Raw genomic sequence first — 16,511 nt, 5'->3', positions numbered from 1 at the left:
AACAAACATTCAGAGAAGAAAGATCAGAAAGTTTATTTGCATTCAGTGAAACCTACAGTAACGGTAATAAAGCATATATGTGAACGAGAAAACCATCATCTGACAGATTCACCGCATGATTAACTACAACACCCATATCCCAAATAAAACTCTACATGTCATCTCAATTCATATCTTTCCCTAAATCAGGCTGTCAGGAGTGTTGTGCCGGATTCCTTCAGGATCAGACCGAGGGAATCTCATCATGATTTGTCGGATGATATCTAACGGTGGCACTGGAACATGCCAAATAAGATCCACTTCAGCACTGATGTTAGAATGACTTTATTTATTTACATGATGAACGCACAGGAGAAACCCAACTAACTCCAGAGGAAACACACCGCCAGGTTTTCCATTACAATAGGGAGTGTGTGTGTGTGTGTTTGGGCTGGACTCACACACTCCTGTAGTTTGACAGAGGCACTGAACGCAAGAAGCACCTACTGCACGTAAGGCATGAGAAAATAACATGACACGTTATGAGCAATAATCTTATGAGCAGATCAGGTTTAAATAAATATGCAAACCTAAACCAACAGTAAAGAGGAGGAGCGAGACCCAGCAGTTCCCCGACGGACAGCGGTGCGCGGAAACAGGGTTCCTGATTTCACTTGTCCAGAAAAAAAAACAGGGAAAGATGACTTGTACTCGTTTGATGAAGGAGAGACAGAGAAATGAAGTGCTTGTGTTCATCATAAACGACTGGGTTATAAAAATCAGCCTTCTGATAAAGTCCTCCGAGCAGATCTCTGAACGCCGTCAGTTACGTAAAGCCGCCAACCTGAAACAGACACAAGGACGTCAGTCACACACACTGAAACATCTGCGTCACAGTCACTGTCAACGCTGCGCTTCAGAGGACTGACGGTGAACCGCTTCAGCGTTACTGTAGCTGTCAAACGCTGAGGATGTGTTTATGAGCCCTGAACATCTGCGGCCTTTAGAAATCAGTCAGCTGTTTTTACAGAAACACAGAGACACGCAGCAGATGATTGAGTTTGTGTTTGTGAAGAAGAGCGAGTTGTTCTGGAGTGACGGGGCTGATTCTGTCGGTGCATTACGGTCTTATGACTTGTTCACGTGTCTGTCTGAGAACAGCGTCTGATTGGCTCACTCTAAACAGCACGTCATCACTTCCTGCGGAGACGTCTTGTGCTCTGAGCAGATAGAGCCGGACTGTACAGTGTGTTGAGAGAGACTGATCGAAACGTGTATTTGTCTGTTTTCTGACTGATTTTGGACTGCTCTCTCAATCTGTTCTCTTGGCTTTCTAAATCCTTTTGTAAATATAGTCTAATAAACCTGCAGAACTCATTTGATTTCACCGTATTAATATGTGCGTCTTAATTTCTTCCATTTCAAACAGTAACCCATCAAGCTTTTAATGTGTTTCCGGCAAATAAGAATCCGTTTGAAGTATAAATGAGTGAATCATTACTATCGGTCGCTCTTTACGTCCGTCTGCGGGTTCTGCACATAATTAACCAATAAAAAGTATTAAAAAGAGCTTGTGACTAAACCTCATTACTCCTTTAACTGTCCACCCATCTATATCATGAATCAAGTATCAGACACATCTCTGCTTGTTTGCAAGGCAATGGCAAACAAAGAAATGTTTTTTTGAATATGTACAGCATTTTCTTTACTCAAGAATCTCTATATTATATAAATATACTACACTATATGTATTTGAGGAGCAGAGAAGACTGTCTCAGTCTAGCATTTGTCCTCATTATCGCCATAAGGTCTTAAACAGCTTGTGTGAAGCACTTCATTAAAGGTGCAGTATGTAATATTTTCTGTCCACTAGAGGTCGCTAGAAGTCTATTCAAAACAAAGGCATAGCTTGATGACGCCGAGTTTAAACACAGAATCTTGGGACATGTGGTCTCCATCTCAACACATGGTGCAAAAAAATAGGGATAAGAGTCTGAAACTGAACGAGCAGCAGGACTTTTATTATGACACAGTCGCCGACGCCGCTTTTCCGGTCATGAGTGTGAGGAAACGCAGCTCTGTTTATCATATTAGATACATTTGAGAGTGTTGAAAATGGTGTTATAACGTTACTCTGTGCGTTCGCTCGGCGGCTGCTGTGAGACACTGTTACACACTGCAGTAAGATAGATCCATTTTACAATATCAGATTAAATGCTGGATGATTGTGTTGATAAATGACATGATATTCATTTTAAAACGTATTGTATGATGGAGAAAATGCTGTATTACTGTAACTAAAAATAAAGCTGCATCTGATTATGCTATGTTAGCTACTTCACAAAATAGTGTTTTTCTCTGAGGCATGGTGAAGCATGAGACTCGCAAAACATCAAGAAAATTAGATTTAAACAATAAGAGTAAAGGTGTTGAGCTAAATAACAATAATTAGTTTTCGGTCTATAAATATATCAAAACAGTTGTTCCCTTGTCTATTAAAACATGTAATATATTAAAGCGTCTTTGGTGTTTCCAAAATAAAAGCGTAAACCGAGGGTAACGCGGGTATGACGCCATTGACAGGCGACTCCTCACACGTCCCGGAGCTTTGGCTAAAATTGCCATTTTCTCACGATTTACAAATAGTTGGAAACATTTGGGATGTTGTAAGTACTCAAGTGAATAGAATATAACACTGGCCTAGTGGATTTTGAATATTTTACTGCAAAATTCTTACATATTGCACCTTTAACATAAGATTTCGACCAAATGACAGAAAAAAACTGAGCACACACATATAGCTACAGTAAACTTAAAGAGGACTATTATACCCCTTTCACAAGATGTAATATCAGTCTCTGGTGTCTCCAGAATGTGTGTGTGAAGTTTCAGCTCAAAATCCCCCACAAATCATTTATTATAGCTTGTCAAAATTGCCTCTATTTTGGTGTGAGCAAAAACACGCCGTTTTTGTGTGTGTCCCTTTAAATGCAAATGAGCTGCTGCTCCAGAAGAGGGCGGAGCTTTAACAGCTCAACAACAACAAAGCTGGAGAATCTCACGCAGCCAAAATGAGGAAAGTGTTCAGCCTTACATTGTTCAAACCGGAGTCGACACTGATGGAGAGACTCAGGAAGAAGTTACAACTTTTAGACGTTTCTGAATGGTTAGTGGATAAATTGATGTAGTTGCTGTGGAGTTGATTCAACTCATCCACTAGCATGTGCCGTCATGTTCATCTTTTGTGTTGAATTGACCCTCGTTTGGTGTAAAATGACGGCATGACAACAACACTCGACTACAACAACTCTTCCTCTTCTCTAAAGCAGCCCAACATGGCCCCGCCCCCTTTGTTGTGTGTTCTCGGGGGCGGGGTTTATGTTTTGATCTACAGCGCAGGCCTAGTTCCAGCTGATCTGATGTTCAGGTGACAGTGTTGTGTGTGTGCAGTACCGTCTGGACAGCTGGTCCTCTTTGTCCTGCACTCTCGCTGACGTCTCTCCCAGCGACGAGGCTCCCGCCGGCAGCTGGCTGAGCTGATCCTCCACCTCCAGGCCGCTCTCCTCGGCGATCTGCAGGATGAGGTCGTCCACCTGCTCCTGCGGCGTGGTCAGCGTGGTGGCCGAGCTCATGGAGTCCTCCATCACCTGCACACAGACGCTCTCAGTGACCGGCAGCACCACGGGTCAGGGGTCAGACACAGACGGACACTTACCGAGGTGTGGACGTCCAGATTCTGAACCTGCGTCTCAAACTTGTCCATGACGGCCGACACCTTCTGCAGGTCCATGGAGCCGAGAGCCTTATCCAGAGCTTTGGTCACCTGCGTCATGTTCTTCGCCACCTGTGGACAGGAAGCAGAACAAACCCTTACAGACGCTGATATCGAAGAAGAAGAGAAAGAGCGTAACAGCTGAGTGATACAGCGGCCGCCTCACCCCCTTCATGGTGACGGCCGTCTGGACCTTCGAGGCCACGGCGTCGACGCGGGACGCCATACGCAGCCAGTTCAGGCCCTCGTTCTTCTTGCGGATGGCGTTCTCGGCGTAAACCCGCGCACACTCCACATTCTTCTGCTGGAGAGCCTGGAGATTCACAGCAACACACCGCGAGACGTTTAAAATGTTCAGACGCATTAACGTACACTGATCTACATAATAAATCGCAGCGATGGAAAGTATGCCGATGACGTCACCCCGTCGGAGCAGTGACGTCAGCTGTCCTACCTTCTTGACTTTAGCCTGCTCTGATTTGGAGTCTTTCTCCGCCTTCTTAGCCAGTCGCTCCAGCTGCTTGGACGTGAACTGGAGGAAATGACACGATATAAAGCGCCAGTCAGAGAGCAGACAGACGTTAGCTTCATTACCGACAGAGAAATATATATTTATAAACTCACCTTTAGCTGGAAGAGAGTGTCTGTGTGAGAGAAACACACAATCATCAACACGACACGCCCTACATGATCACATTTACAGCAATAACACACGAATCTCTCGACATCAGCGCGATCAATAATCACATCAATCAGCGTCAGGAGATGACATCATTATTAGACACTTTAATACAGGATCAGGATTCGTTACAGGGATATTCAGGAATAACACGAGAGTGTTCCTACCGTCCATGATAATGTCACCCGGGGTTTCCTAAAGATTGATGGTTTATTCGCTGTTTTCCGCTCGCTGTGTTTGTTTATGTGTGTCTCCGCTCGAGCTTCTCTCTCTTTCTTCCGGGTTCAGCTGCGCAGCGTCATCATCACGTCATGAGCTCATCTTCTTCTTCTTCTGCTGCATCTTCGAAGTCACTTTACTGCCATCTTCTGGAGTTACTGTGGCATTATATTTTCCCTCACCTGAAACGGTTCAAGCATCCGCTCCTGACGCACATTCCACTACTTTTCTGCATTTAAAGGGTTAGTTCACCCACAAATGAAAATAATGTCATTAATTACTAACCCTCATGTCGTTCCATTAATCTTTTGTGTCGAATCATGATTCGGATCGCGTGTCAAACAACCAAACTGCTGAAATCACGTGACTTTGGCGCTCCGAACCACTGATTCGACACGCTGATTCCTAACGCTCAGAATCTTCCTGAAGCAGTGTTTTGAAATCGGCCATCACTAAATAAGTCGTTATTTTGTTTTATTTTTTGGCGCTCCAAAAATATTCTCGTGGCTTTATAATATTAATATTGAACCACTGTACTCACATGAACTGATTTAAATATGTTCTTAGTACATTAATGGATCTTGAGAGAGGAAATGTCATTGCTGGCTATGGAGGCCTCACTGAGCCATCGGATTTCATCAAAAATATCTTAATTTGTGTTCTGAACATGAATGAAGGTCTTATGGGTGTGGAATGATATCAAGGAGAGTAATTATTATTTTCATTTTTGGGTGAACAGCATCTACAGCTTCTCATAGACCCAGTATCTAATATTCAAAGCTCTGAAATTAAGCTGAAACGCTGAATGTATCGTCATCAGAGGGAAGTTATTCTGATTAACGTGAATTTAAATCAATAATGATGAAATCACTGCAATATTCCACAATATTGTCCTTTTTTTTTTTTAAATCACACCTATAGTAGGGTGAATTCAGGTTCATTGGGACACTTTTCCAGTTCATCTTAATGGCAAAAGTGTCCCAATCAACCTGAATTCATCCTTTATAATCATTCTATGTGAATAGAATGTGTTTGTCCTCCAGTCCGGTAGGGGCGCTGACGCGCTGCTGCACTCTGCGCTCCGCCGCCAGCCGAGAGAGACGCGGCGCTGCAGCGGCAGAAGGACACAGTAATGGCGGCCTCCATGAGACTCGGGCGGAGGGGCGTCTTCATCGCGCTCAGAGTAATAACACAACACAAGTTACCAGCTCAGATTAGGGTAGTAACGCAGGTGAAGCCTCAGTGGAGCGCGGGCTGGAGCGGAAGCGCGTTCAGACACTTGTTCCGGTCTCCGTCAGTATGCGGTGAGTGTCAGAAGGGCAGCAGAGTCTCAGACTCATATTCATTTATTAATAACACAACCGACATCATTTACCGTGTGTCTGTGCAGACAGCTGTCTCTGCAGTGATCAATGATAGCACTGACACTGAATGATTGACAGGTTCAGAATAAACACAAGACCTCATTAAATATGCTGTCAAAACTAATCAATCATTCGATCTCACATTAGTGAGTTTCATGATGCGCTTGTTATTATGTTTTATGACAAACAGACATTCGCAAAGCTCGAGATTCACCACATTCAGACAATCAGCTGTGTTTTTGTCATGTTTCTGTAATGAAATCTGATATAGGAGATATAATAAGTGTTGTTGAGCACACAGAGACACAGCATATATTAACATATAACCTCATTCAGATCATGTCATCATGAGGTTAGTTCAGGTTAAACTTTAATCAGATGATTGTGACATGATCAATATTTGCTGTACTGCAGAAGCGCTCACATTTATAATGTCATTTTGAATGGATTTGATGCCCTTTTCATTATAAACCTGATCAAAATGACCATAAAACAGAGACGAGAAATGGAAAGCACAACATTTTAGGCTCAAATAAAGCAGGACTAGTGAAAGAAGGCGTGATGTCACGCGTCACATGAAAAGTGATTCGATCATTATGATCAGATCAGTAGTGCTTTGCTGTGTCATTTCTAAAAACATAGATTATTACTTCATTATACTCTGAACAGTGTGATGTGAATCACATGCTCCCAGAGTAATGATTATTTGACGTGTTATAACAATCTTCCTCCATGTTGGCATTGAACAGAACCGTCCGTCTCTATGATGTAATATTAACCCTCTCCTCTCCATGAATTCAGCTTTATGTGGGTGTGTGATGCTGCTGTGTGTCCAGCAGGTGTCGCTCCTCTGAAGGTGGAGATGCCGGCGCTCTCGCCCACCATGGAGGAGGGAAACATTGTCAAGTGGCTGAAGAAGGAAGGTGAGAGCTGGATCGTGTTAAGGGAGTTTTCCTGGCGGTCAGCGCTGTGGTCTCAGATTTCAGGTGTGACTACTGTAATAATGTGTTGGGCAGCTGACGGATGTGTGTGTGTTCGAGCAGGTGAAGAAGTGGCCGCGGGTGACGCTCTCTGTGAGATCGAGACTGATAAAGCAGTGGTGGTGTTGGAGTCCAGTGACGACGGCGTCCTTGCGAAAATACTGGTGAGTGCTTTACTCGACTGGCTCAACAACACGCCGGTCGTCACGTGTTCATCATGTACTATTGGGGAAAGCTTGGGTGAGGCACAAATGAACGAATGCTAACTGTCTCAGGTGCAGGAGGGCAGTCGAGGGGTGCGTCTGGGGACTCTCATCGCTCTGATGGTCGCTGAAGGTGAAGACTGGAAACAGGTGGAGATTCCTGTCGCACCCGCTGTAGCTCCGCCCACTGCTGCTGGCCCCGCCCCTCCTCCGGCTCCCGTCGCTGCAGCGCTCAAACAGTCAGTTTCTGCCGAACTAAGTGTGGTTTGAGTGTGTTTATGCGCAGAACATGACATTAATGTTCACATGAGCATGAAGAGATCTTCCTGTTTCTGAATGATCACTATTACAATTGATGGAAAGATGACAGTTTAAATTAATTAAATGTATTCTTGAAGGGATGGTTCACCCAAAAATGATAATTTCATGTTAGAGTGGGTATTAAATTATAAATGTAATCTCTAGAAACACCATATTACACCATTTTAGCTTGATTTAAAATACATACTGTGTGACTGAAACAGTGACGTCACAGAATAGAAACTAAAATAAAAATCGGCGCGTAACGCCGTCACGTCTGGTGAGAACAAAACCTCTGATTAACACAGAAAAGACGCTGGGAAACCGCAGGTGTCAGAAGCCAATGAAAGAGTAGTCCTAGTGTCACATGACAGTGACGTGATGTATGATGTCATGTTCATTTGTGATTTTGAACAGGGTGCGCTTGAGTCCTGCTGCCAGACACATTTTGGACACGCATGGTTTGGATCCTCATCTGGCGAAAGCCACAGGGCCCCGCGGCCTCATCACTAAAGAGTGAGTCTCACACACAACCACACTGTCTCATTAGTAACACATTGCCATGGCAACACTGCCTCCCTCATCTGGGTGTCCATAGAGACGAAGAAACTGACACCTATTAATAGCTCAGATCCACTGAAGATCTGAAGATGGCAGTGACCGACACGGCGGACCGTTATATTAGAGTATGCTTATATTATAAGGGCGATCGTCGTCATCATTATCATTATATATATCCACTCAATGAGAATTTGATTGGTCCATCAGCCTAGGTTTCTTTTGTCAAAAATGCCACTCTTCACCCGCTCTCTGACACACATCTGTGTTCCCTAAAGACGCTGATTAAATAACAGGGTACTTAAATGTAGTTGAAAAGAACATCTTGCAGCATAATTTTGGTCAAAACAACCATATTTAATGCAATTTCACTTGAATTTTGACCCTGCACATTCCTCAATCACATTCACACATCACATGACTTACTGCAGGGCTATTGAGGCCACGCCCCCTGTGCATCCTCCAGTCCATAACATGCACATTATACAGAAATAACAGTAATATAGTGAAACATAACTACAATTTAAAATAATGGTTTTCTATTGTGATATACATAAAACTATAATTTTCAGCATCATTACTCCAGTCTTCAGTGTCACATGATCCTTCAGAAATCATTCTAACATGATGATTTATGTTGGAAAGAGATGTGCTGCTGAATATTATATATAACCTGTGATTCTTTGATGAATAAAAAATTAAAGAACAGCGTTTATTTAAAATAGAAATCTTTTGTAACAATATACACTACTGTTCAAAATTGTGGGGTCAGTATTTTTCTTTCTTTTCTTTTCTTTTTTTTTTTTTTTTTTGAAAGAAATGAATACTTTTATTCAGCAAGGATGTGTGATATTAAAGTGATATTGTTAGAAAATGTTTCTATTTTGAACAAATTTTGTTCTTTTTAACTTTATATTAATCCGTGAATCCTGAAAATAGAATCACAGGTTCCATTCAGCAGCACGACTGTTTCCAACATTGATAATAACTGAGCATCAAATCAGCATATCAGAATGATTTCTGAAGGATCATGTGACACTGAAATTAATAACACACAACAATTGCTGCAATAAAAATATATTTATTTTACATATTTACTAAATTGGAATTAATTGAATGTGAAAAATAAATAACTGTTATTTCATGTTATGACCAAATGTTTATATTTGTTTTTATATGATATATTTTATATAAATATTATAAATTTAGAGAAATTCCCCCAAATTTCCAATAAATTCCTGTAAATTCCCATGAATTCCTGTTAAGTTTCCAAATTGGAATATTTCCAAAATTCCCCAGATTAAGTTCCCGTGGAAAGTTTCCGCCCCTAATAAGGCCTGATAAATTAGGATTTCTTGGTATTTCATTGATTGCATCAAAAATATATTTTCATTCAATTTAAAACTTGATTTAAAATAATTTATTCTAAATTTACAATAATTTGTAGGAACAGCTGAATCACACTCTTGTTGGCCTTATGAACATGTTAAGATGAAATGTTGTGGCGTATGTACAGCTGGATCGGAGTATTAAAGCTGTTCATGTGTTGGATCTGGTTTTGAGGATCCCCCTCTTGGCTTTGCGTGAGGATCGTTCTGTGTGCGTCTTTAGTGAGCGTCATGTTTGCTGAGCGCGACGAAAGGATGGGGTGTGTGGAATGCCCTTATATGGACATGGTGTGGGCGTGTTTTATGTAAATGACTAATCTCAGGCATGTGTCTGCTCGTTTAAATACTCTGAATCCATCAAGATTAAGAACGAATTCATGTGCGTTTGCACTTGATGTTGTGAATGAGGTCGTAATGTTTAGTGAGAAGTTTTCCTGCACGTATAAATATGAATAATCCACACAATTATTCGTGAATGTGTGTGCTGTTGGTCATGTGAAGAATAAAACTTGGACGTTTTAATGAAATATAATGAATAAAACTAGGCTTTTTTATCCATCAAACTGGAGACGTCTATTATTTCTCTTGAGCAGTGAAGTCACATGTTCAGGGCTTGCATGTTTCGAGGCGTCTCTGACGTTGAACAGGTGATGCTGTAGTCACGTCTGCTCAGTCGGTACATCATTCCAGTGATCAGCTTTGCTTCATTTCTGTGCTTGAATGGGTGTGTTCCTCCAGAGATGCTCTGAACCTGCTGAATCGGGCTGATAAAGGGCGTCCTGCACCTCCAGCAGCTGCCGTTCCTCCTCCTGTCCCGGTCGCGGCGGCTCCGCCCTCTGCCCCGGCCACGGGCCGCCCCACATACCCCCCCGTCTCTGTGCCTGGGAAACCTGGGCTGCCGGTGAGCCGATAATCCTCGCTCTGCACCACACCCTTCTCTAGGAGGCCATTACATGACGCAGCGTTAAGATGAACGCGATGACACACCTGCAAAGAAGTTCTCCGTAAACGAAACGAGCCTCAGCCAGCTGACAAAAAGTAACGCAATGTGATTAGTTATTTTTTTAGAGAGTAACACAATATTGTAACGTTTTACTTTTAAATACAACATTCCCCAGACAGTTGACCGCATATATATCCCTGTGAACTTCCTGAACTCTTCGTGTCAGCCCATGTAATAATGTTGAGCAGCGGGTCAGCTTGAGATGTGTCGGTGTGAATGTTCAGACCCATCAGAGAGGACGTGTTGTGTTTTCAGGGCACGTTCACGGATATAACGGCCTCAAACGTGAGGAGAGTCATCGCTCAGAGACTAACACAGTCCAAGAGCACCATCCCGCACGCGTACGCTTCAGTCGACTGTGACCTCGGCGCCGTCATCAAGCTCAGAAAACAGCTGGCGGCAGGTGAGAAGAGCCTTTCCCTTCACTCCAGAATACCAGCAGAGTTAGCTGCTTGTGCCTCTAGTGTAAACACATGGTCTAAACGCAGTCCAGTGTTTGACCTAATTGTGGATTAAGAGACAATTACAATAGTTTGGGCTACACTGGTCACAATTATCAAAGAAACATGATTTGACACGGTTTATGCCTGTATATTCATAAAGACCCAGTGATAATTACAGCTGTAGATGAATGATGCCGTTATTGACCAGGACGTTGAGTGTGAAGTTTGTCACGTTCACATGTGTTGTGTGTGTTTGTGTGTTTAGAGAACATCAAGGTGTCGGTCAATGACTTCATCATCAAAGCTGCTGCCGTCTCACTCAGAGTAAGTCAGCACATATTCACTTCACGCGTATATTTGTGTTTGAAAACGATAAATCACAGTACTATATCAAGTCATTCATTCAGAATGTTGTTCATTTAAGCTTGTTTATGCAAATAAAATCATGATATAATTCATTTTAATGGCCATGGTACGACTTAAATGGCTCCTTTTCCCCATTAAACGACTCATTCAGGATAAATGTGCATAAATCATCTAAATCACACTTCAGGAACTTGTTCTCATTAGATGTTATGTTAGTGTGCCATAATCTCAAGATTATTTACATTCACATTTTCATAAACCAGCCAGGTTAATATATTCAGAATATTTGAGTAACGTAGTGAAAGAGTTATAAACTTTTGTATTTGCATGGTTTGTTTGCATTTGGAGGCTTTTACGATTTACCATTAATCACACCTAACATTATCAAGGCCTTCATCAGACATCATGACGCACATCCTGTTTTCTCTCAACTCCTTTACATTCGTTCATTTAACACTTTTAGCTCATTTAAGACTCAAGGATTGTGTGGAAACTCAACAAAATGGGAATTTTTACATATTTTTGTGTGTTTTTGTCCGTTCAAGTGCGGCTTTCTGCGCGCTCGTTTCAGGTGTTTGTTCACAGACGCGCACCAGATCTGTTTGTGCCTCTTATCATGCTTGAATGGTTTATTAGCACTTGTGTGATCTTATACTGTAGCGCAGTTTGACGGATGCTGCATTAATTGCGTGCGTTCATTTTGACAGCCCAAATACATATACACACATCCCGCTGAATTTCCTCTGATCAGATGCTTGCAGTAGTTTTCCCGTGTCACAGCGTGTGTTAGTAATGTCTGTGATGTGCTGCTGTCCTGCAGGAGATGCCAGAGGTCAATGTCATGTGGTCAGCTGACGGGCCGCAGCCTCTCGACTTCATCCACATCTCAGTCGCCGTGGCAACGCCGCGTGGCCTCATGACCCCCATCATCAAAGACGCTGCGAGCAAAGGGCTGCAGGAGATTGCTGCCACCGCAAAGGTTACGATCTTTAGCTTTAATAGAGTGCGTGTGGACGCTGACGGACAGCTACCGGTCCATCAGAGAGTGTGAAGATGGTTATGTAACCATGGGTTCATCCGAAGGCCCGATATACTCATGGAGAAGTGCTCCATTTAGGGGAAAACAGACGTTTGAAATGTCTTTACAGTGATAAACTGTGAGCGAACATCCCGGCAGTGCACACATTTTGATGCATATGACAATAACACAAACATTGCAAAAATGAGATCAAGACTCCTGTCACATTGTGTTTGTTTACACAGCACTTTATAAATGGATTGTCTTCATGTTTAATGCCATAAAGCTGCTGCTTTAAAGCAGTGTCAGCGTCTCTCCAGTGTGTTCATGTTTCGCGTCTGAACAGAAGAAATGAACCAGAGGGGCCTCAGAGCCACACCCACTCATTACATCATCACAACGCTGGCCAATGGCAGTTCAGAGGCGTTTACGAAAAACTAAATTAATTTAGTTAATATTTCGTTAATATCTGGGCCTTGAGACGTTGTTGTTTATTGATTGTTTATTTGAATTCATAGCATATTAAACATGGTCTCTCCTTCAGGCTCTGGCACAGAAAGCGCGGGATGGGAAACTGTTACCGGAGGAGTATCAGGGAGGCTCGTTCAGGTGACTGTCCTGTTTATTGTTTTGATTTATACTCAGAATTGAGACTTGTGTTTAAAATGATTATAAATGGTCTCTTGTTCACTCATTCTCTACTCTTATATAGTGAACTGGACATGGTGTACTATATAGGGTTTCAGTCAGTAAATACACTCCGTGTGTATCTGTGTAGGCGCTCGGTGAAAAGCGTCAAAGGTTTCTATTTACAACATGTTTTTGAAGCGTTGATCATTGTAGCCAATCACAGACACGTCTGTTGAGTGCGTGAACACAATGTTCAATGTTTCAGAATCCACTCAAAATGCTGTTCATCACATTTTTTAAATTTCAGTACCGACCTGGTATTGAAGTCAGTACTTTTGTCAGCCCTACATTGGGGTGATCAGTAGATCAGTATTATTACAGAAATGCTGAAGTTTAAATTCTGAGTTTAATTCAGTATCTTTGCTGGACTGTGACGCAAATCAAGTGCTGTTGGCTATTTAAATAAAGCAGAAGCTCCTCAGTATGATTTAATGACACAGAAATACAATGACACAGAAGGAAATTACGCTCATCCAGACAATTCCTGGGACTTCAGTCCGCGTCTCGACTACAGCAGTTGTGAATCATGCTCCGAACATCACATTTGTGCTTCCATTCAAATTCAGGTGATTTGGGCATAAATGTTGCACTTTTAGTGCATTTTATAAAGGGATAGTTCACCCAAAAATGAAAATGTGATGTTTATCCAAGATGTAGGTGACTTTGTTTCTTCAGTAGAACACAAATGATGATTTTTAACTCCAACCGTTGCTGTCTGTCAGTCGTATAATGCAAGTCAATGGGAACTTCATCTATAAGAGTCAAAAAACACGCACAGACAAATCCAAATGAAACCCTGTGGCTCGTGACGACACACTGATGTCCTAAGACACAAAACGATCCGTTTGTGTGAGAAACCCAACAGTATTTATATAATTTTTTACCTCTAATACACCACTATGTCCAACTGCGTTCATCACTTGGTTAGTAATGTCTCGCACATATACTTTAATGAGCGTCAGACATCACTGCCGTTGTCAGAGCTCGATCAGACCTCACTAAACGAGTGCCGAATGCAGTTGGACATAGTGGTGTATTAGAGGTGAAAAATGATATAAATACTGTTGGGTTTCTCACACAAACAAATCGTTTCGTGTCTTAGGACATCAGTGTGTCGTCACGAGCCACAGGGTTTCATTTGGATTTGTCTGTGCGTGTTTTTTGACTCTTATAGTCCAAGTTCCCATTGACATGCATTATACGACTGACAGACTGCAACGGTTGGAGTTAAAAATCATCATTTGTGTTCTACTGAAGAAACAAAGTCACCTACATCTTGGATGCCCCGGGGGTAAGCAGATAAACATCACATTTTCATTTAATTTTTTGGGTTCTAAAGTTCTCCAGCTCTTAATTTTTACCTGTGTATCAGTGACTAAAATGGCTTGTTTGTTGGTTTCAGTATCTCTAACCTGGGCATGTTTGGCATCAGCGAGTTCAGCGCTGTGATCAATCCTCCTCAAGCCTGCATCTTAGCCGTGGGCGGCACCAGGGCCGAGCTACGGCTGACCGACGGCCTCCTCCAGACACAGCAGCTCATGACCGTGACTTTGTCTAGTGACGGACGCCTCGTGGACGACGAACTCGCCTCGCGCTTTCTGGAGAAGTTTCGCTCAAACCTCGAGCAGCCTCAGCGTGCGAGTCTGCCGTAGACGGAGGAAGAGCGGCGGGACTGAATGCACTCTGGAGTTATGGGCCTTCTCTTATAGTTACTATTTATTCATTAAGATGTACATAGAGATGTACATAGAGAGAAACACTAGGTCAATTAATAATGTCATTTGTGGTGCATCTCCTGCCATAAACAGACTGGAACCTTCTCGTTATTTTCGTCGTGCCTCAGTAGTGAGAAGCGCTTGGTACTGGGTGAACGTGAATCCACCGTAAATCAAACGTCAATGTTTAAGCACCTTTATAACATACAGACAATATCTGATAGCTTACAGTAAGTATCAAATCATCAAAGGCATTAAATCATGCTAGGAACCTGTCTGTTTTTTTTGTTTTTGGATTACCAAATAGTCCAATAAACTCCTGTCTTCTGCTGCACTGAATCAGAGTCATCTGTGCTGTGAAAGTGTGTGTGGGTGGGTCTTTTCACACCCTTGTCTGCGCTCTTCTCGCCTTCTCAGAGGGGTTTTCCAGAAAGCCTCATCAGCTTTATCTACAGTGCTTCATAAAATACAGATCCCTCCAGAGCAGCTTCATAGTAATAAACAGGAAAATAACAGAATCAATGATGCAAACTTCGAATACGAGACAAATGCATCTTTTCATTGCATTTACACTATGACCAGCAGGTGTCACCACTTTGAAACAGTGAATCATTTTGCAAAGCAATTGCTTAAAAGTTTGAAAAGCTTAGTTCCTCCCATCACTAGTGAATAGACATGTATAAATGCTGTAGAAGATCTGTGCAGGTGGAGCTGGGGAGGTGGAGGGGTTCAGAGGAGCTCTCGCAGCCTACAGCAAACACTGAACCAGACTATTACATGTTGATCTCGTTTGCTGCAGGATCAGCAGAGACACAACTGTCATAACATTAATGTTTCTCTTTGTGAGGTTCGGTTTGGAGTATCTAAAATAGATAGAGATGGCAGAGATGAAGAATATACATCATAGATTGTTATGGAAGTCTGGCATTTTGTTACATTACCCAGTGCCAGTTTGGAAGATGTGATCTATACTATAACCCGAGCTCAGGAAAGATGCCACTCCCTACTGGCCTCACTGCACTGACAAGAAAATGCTCCAAAAATGATGACTAAACAGGTCAAGATGGAGTTATGTGTGGAAAGTGTGGGCTGCACTGAAAAAGAAGAGTCTTGTTGCTTTTTACTTCAATCATTGATTTGGTTTGACTATTTTCCAGTTGAATTTGTGTCAAGTTTCTGACACTTCCACATGTGATTTCCAAATGAAATATAGCAGCACAAGAGGAAATGGAATGTTAATAAAGCGTTTTAATGTTTTTTTGTAACACTAAGCCCTTTGCACTACTTTTCAGAGAGTGAAAATGCATTACAAATGTGTAATATTAAAATATATAATGTAACCTAAAAAGTAAATGACGAAACCCTAAAAAGGTCAAAGGTCAGGTTTCGAGAATTAATGTTGGAAAAAGATTTTAGTCTTAAATGTATGTCAAATTTAATGTCATTTATTTTTTCTAGCTGTGATTTAATAATTAGCCCCATAGAGGGTTAATGTGGCGCACTAACAGATCGGAGTGAGGCCATAGAGCGGAAATCATTTAGTCAGGCTCGGTCTGGCTTCTTTGGAATCTCCATAATCTCTATAAATATCCTTTGTAAAAATGTTGCAATTTCTGGTTTCAAAACAGACTTACAGTGCCGAAGAAGCTTCCTGTTGCCACATTTTCATTTCTCTGACCTCGGGCTTGACCCCCAGTCAGCGCAACGTTTAATGTCACTGACAGCCTCTGTTCCATTGAGACACTTGTTATCAGTCGCCTTTCACAAGACGAGCAGAAGCTTTAGAAATCCAGTGTGTGGTGTTTTATGTCAGAGAATAAAAAGTGAGAATACC

The 16,511-nt window shown here is 42.1% G+C and overlaps 2 protein-coding genes across 3 annotated transcripts; one reads left to right on the top strand and one right to left on the bottom strand.

Moving 5' to 3' along the window:
- Window positions 1-725: 725 nt before the first annotated feature.
- On the bottom strand, window positions 726-4,737 carry chmp1a (charged multivesicular body protein 1A). The gene is made up of 7 exons (XM_067379229.1): window positions 4,598-4,737; window positions 4,376-4,395; window positions 4,206-4,283; window positions 3,918-4,064; window positions 3,695-3,823; window positions 3,433-3,626; window positions 726-823 (listed from the first exon to the last, which is right to left on the bottom strand). The coding sequence occupies exons 1-7, from the start codon at window positions 4,602-4,604 to the stop codon at window positions 802-804; spliced, it is 597 nt and encodes a 198-aa protein (XP_067235330.1). The 5' UTR covers window positions 4,605-4,737; the 3' UTR covers window positions 726-801.
- Window positions 4,738-5,726: 989 nt separating this feature from the next.
- Window positions 5,727-15,376, top strand: pdhx (pyruvate dehydrogenase complex component X). 2 transcript variants are annotated; one of them, XM_067379227.1, is made up of 11 exons: window positions 5,727-5,953; window positions 6,850-6,936; window positions 7,057-7,157; window positions 7,269-7,435; window positions 7,914-8,012; window positions 10,181-10,343; window positions 10,701-10,848; window positions 11,154-11,212; window positions 12,075-12,233; window positions 12,817-12,881; window positions 14,365-15,376. In XM_067379227.1, the coding sequence occupies exons 1-11, from the start codon at window positions 5,782-5,784 to the stop codon at window positions 14,612-14,614; spliced, it is 1,470 nt and encodes a 489-aa protein (XP_067235328.1). In that variant the 5' UTR covers window positions 5,727-5,781; the 3' UTR covers window positions 14,615-15,376. The 2 variants fall into 2 exon arrangements, with proteins under 2 accessions (XP_067235328.1, XP_067235329.1); XM_067379228.1 differs by having other exon boundaries at window positions 6,853-6,936; window positions 14,365-15,052.
- Window positions 15,377-16,511: the final 1,135 nt, after the last annotated feature.

This window comes from Chanodichthys erythropterus, chromosome 24 (assembly GCF_024489055.1).
Source record: "Chanodichthys erythropterus isolate Z2021 chromosome 24, ASM2448905v1, whole genome shotgun sequence".
Classification (NCBI taxonomy): domain Eukaryota; kingdom Metazoa; phylum Chordata; class Actinopteri; order Cypriniformes; family Xenocyprididae; genus Chanodichthys; species Chanodichthys erythropterus.
Note: the sequence above shows the minus strand (reverse complement) of the source record. Positions and strands in the feature narration are given on the sequence as shown.

What these genes read in the sequence shown, in the direction of transcription:
- chmp1a (XM_067379229.1), bottom strand. An exon ending in ATCTGGACGTCCACACCTCG is followed by an intron (nt 3,627 to 3,694) that starts GTAAGTGTCCGT and finishes GTCTGTGTGCAG; the next exon opens with GTGATGGAGGACTCCATGAG. An exon ending in GAGGACCAGCTGTCCAGACG is followed by an intron (nt 824 to 3,432) that starts GTACTGCACACA and finishes TGTCTGTTTCAG; the next exon opens with GTTGGCGGCTTTACGTAACT.
- pdhx (XM_067379227.1), top strand. Translation starts at nt 5,782, where the DNA reads ATGGCGGCCTCCATGAGACTCGGGCGGAGGGGCGTCTTCATCGCGCTC. An exon ending in CCGGTCTCCGTCAGTATGCG is followed by an intron (nt 5,954 to 6,849) that starts GTGAGTGTCAGA and finishes CTGTGTGTCCAG; the next exon opens with CAGGTGTCGCTCCTCTGAAG. An exon ending in GCGTCCTTGCGAAAATACTG is followed by an intron (nt 7,158 to 7,268) that starts GTGAGTGCTTTA and finishes TAACTGTCTCAG; the next exon opens with GTGCAGGAGGGCAGTCGAGG.